The 2,159-nt window shown below is 38.6% G+C and overlaps 1 protein-coding gene across 1 annotated transcript in view; it reads left to right on the plus strand.

Annotated features, from left to right (window-relative positions):
- Nucleotides 1–2,159, plus strand: part of LOC105627299 (muscle LIM protein Mlp84B) — a 19,963-nt gene that overhangs the window by 2,769 nt on the left and 15,035 nt on the right. The window contains exon 2 of the mRNA XM_012208585.1: nt 338–503. Coding sequence (XP_012063975.1) covers nt 338–503 — 166 coding nt within the window. The remainder of the gene's footprint in view (nt 1–337; nt 504–2,159) is intronic.

The following is a 2,159-nucleotide window of genomic DNA, read 5'->3' on the forward strand; positions in this document are numbered from 1 at the left end:
TACTATAGTATATATATATATATATATATATATATATATATAAAATTTAAAAAATACGGTTACATGTATTACATAATTATAAACATTATGTATTACATAATTCTTTATAGAAAATAATGGCAATCCAATAATTGAATATATTTAGAGCAATTTTTATACTTTATAAAGGTTCTTACTTAAGATATACGCTTACAAAATCTGAATTAAATAAAATAAGTCAAATATTCAAGTACATATCCCAAGGCAGCACAGCACTGTTTACGACAACGTTGTACTTAACTCTTAAGTACATTCAGTAGGAAGGGCCATAATGTCCAACGATGGACGTATGTTATAGGTCTTTGCAACAAGGCTCTCGACTCGACAAACTGCGCCGAGCACGAGCGCGAGCTGTATTGCAAAGTCTGCCACGGCCGCAAGTTCGGCCCTAAAGGCTACGGCTTTGGTGGTGGAGCTGGATGCTTGTCCATGGACCAAGGCGAACATCTTCAAGCGAAGAACGAGTGAGTGCATGCTACCGCACACCTCGACCCTGACACCTTCTTCTTCCCTTATTCCTGAGTAGCGTACTACCAACGTGGTCTCACGTCGGGAGCATCTCTGTTGTTCTACCCTCTCCACGTAAAGACATCCTTCACGTGCGCGAAACTGAAAATCGACCCATCATCGTGAATGATCCATCGACCGTGATCCATCAGCATGATTCTTCTCTTGGTCAGTCGCGCCTCCAGCAACTCGGAAGAAGCTGCTATCTGCGCAAACTCCAGGATGCCGGAGAACACGCGTTTACGTATACGTGTACAGCGTGTCCGACAGAGTGAACCGCGTTTTTCTACGTTTTCTCTTTTCTCTTAAATTTTCGATGTATGACGAAAAGAGAATCTTGTCCACCTCGGTTTTTTTTTGTTTTTTCTCTCTCATACGAATTAGATCTAGATCTACGGTTCTTTGTGTCCTGATAGTTGAATCTAGATAATCTTTTAGGACCAAACTGTTCTATTCCTACCTTTGAAATCTATTATCACTGTAAGCGAGCATGTCATCGCGTCTTTCTACCCTTTTTAAAGGATCCTTATCTGATTTTCTTGTATTATCGCCGTGCAGCATCGACATTCGATTTAGTTAAATTCACGTTTAACTCTTTTCCTGAATCAGTTCCTCATCGTCTCCTGGTGTGACCGACCAATATCGTCACGTCCGATTGAATTGTTCTCTCTCTTTCTCTTTTCTTTCTTCTTCTATGTTTATTTTTTCTTCTATTGCGAATACATACGCTAGTTTGTAGGATCATTTGTACCATCTGTAATAAGTGCCATTAAAAGTGGAAAAAAGGGAAAGATAAAACTGAAAACAAAACAACCAAGCGGTGTTTTTCATTAACGAATATAACAAACGTTTTCCCATTACCTTTCAGTGTGTAAATAGATCAATGTACGAATGACGTGCGTAGCGAGCGTGTCTTTTAAAAATCCAGAATGGAGTCAATAATTGAATTTGATCAAAGTTTCGAAATCATCAATATAAATTATCGCGCAAGTCTATTTTGAATTGTCATCAAATATTGAAACTGATATAAATTTGAGAAATTAAGATTTGAATGCTATGAATGTGGAAAGTTATTTTATAAAATAAATATAGAAATAGTATTTTCATATATTCATAGCGTTAAAATATGAACTCGCTGAGATTATATCGTTTTCAATATATGACTGTGATTTTGACCGGGACTGAACGATACGCGACTTTTTGAATCCATGAAAGTAGACTATTGAAACGTACACATCGCTGCACGTTCCTTCTCTGTTTCTATAACGTCGAGCCTTTGCGTACGAAACTCGCATCCTCGGCCATTCGTCTTCCTCTCTTCAGACTCTTTTGCTAAGAAAGGAGACGAAGCTTACGAAAATGAGAAAAATATTTATAAAACGAAAATAAGAGAAAAGAAACACATGACACACCCCGCCCCCGCCAGCCCCGCCGAGCACGAGCCAACCGGAGGCAAGCATTGAACAATATACCGTTGTTACTTTATCACATAATATGAGCTGCGTGATAAAGAGAAAATACCGAATAATGGTGAGCATCGAGTCAAATTGCACCTCTCTCTCTCTCTCTCTCTCTCTCTCTCTCTCTCTCTCTCTCTCTTCTTCTTCTTCTTC

The sequence above is a fragment of the Atta cephalotes genome (genome assembly GCF_000143395.1).
Source record: "Atta cephalotes unplaced genomic scaffold scaffold00008, whole genome shotgun sequence".
Lineage (NCBI taxonomy): Eukaryota > Metazoa > Arthropoda > Insecta > Hymenoptera > Formicidae > Atta > Atta cephalotes.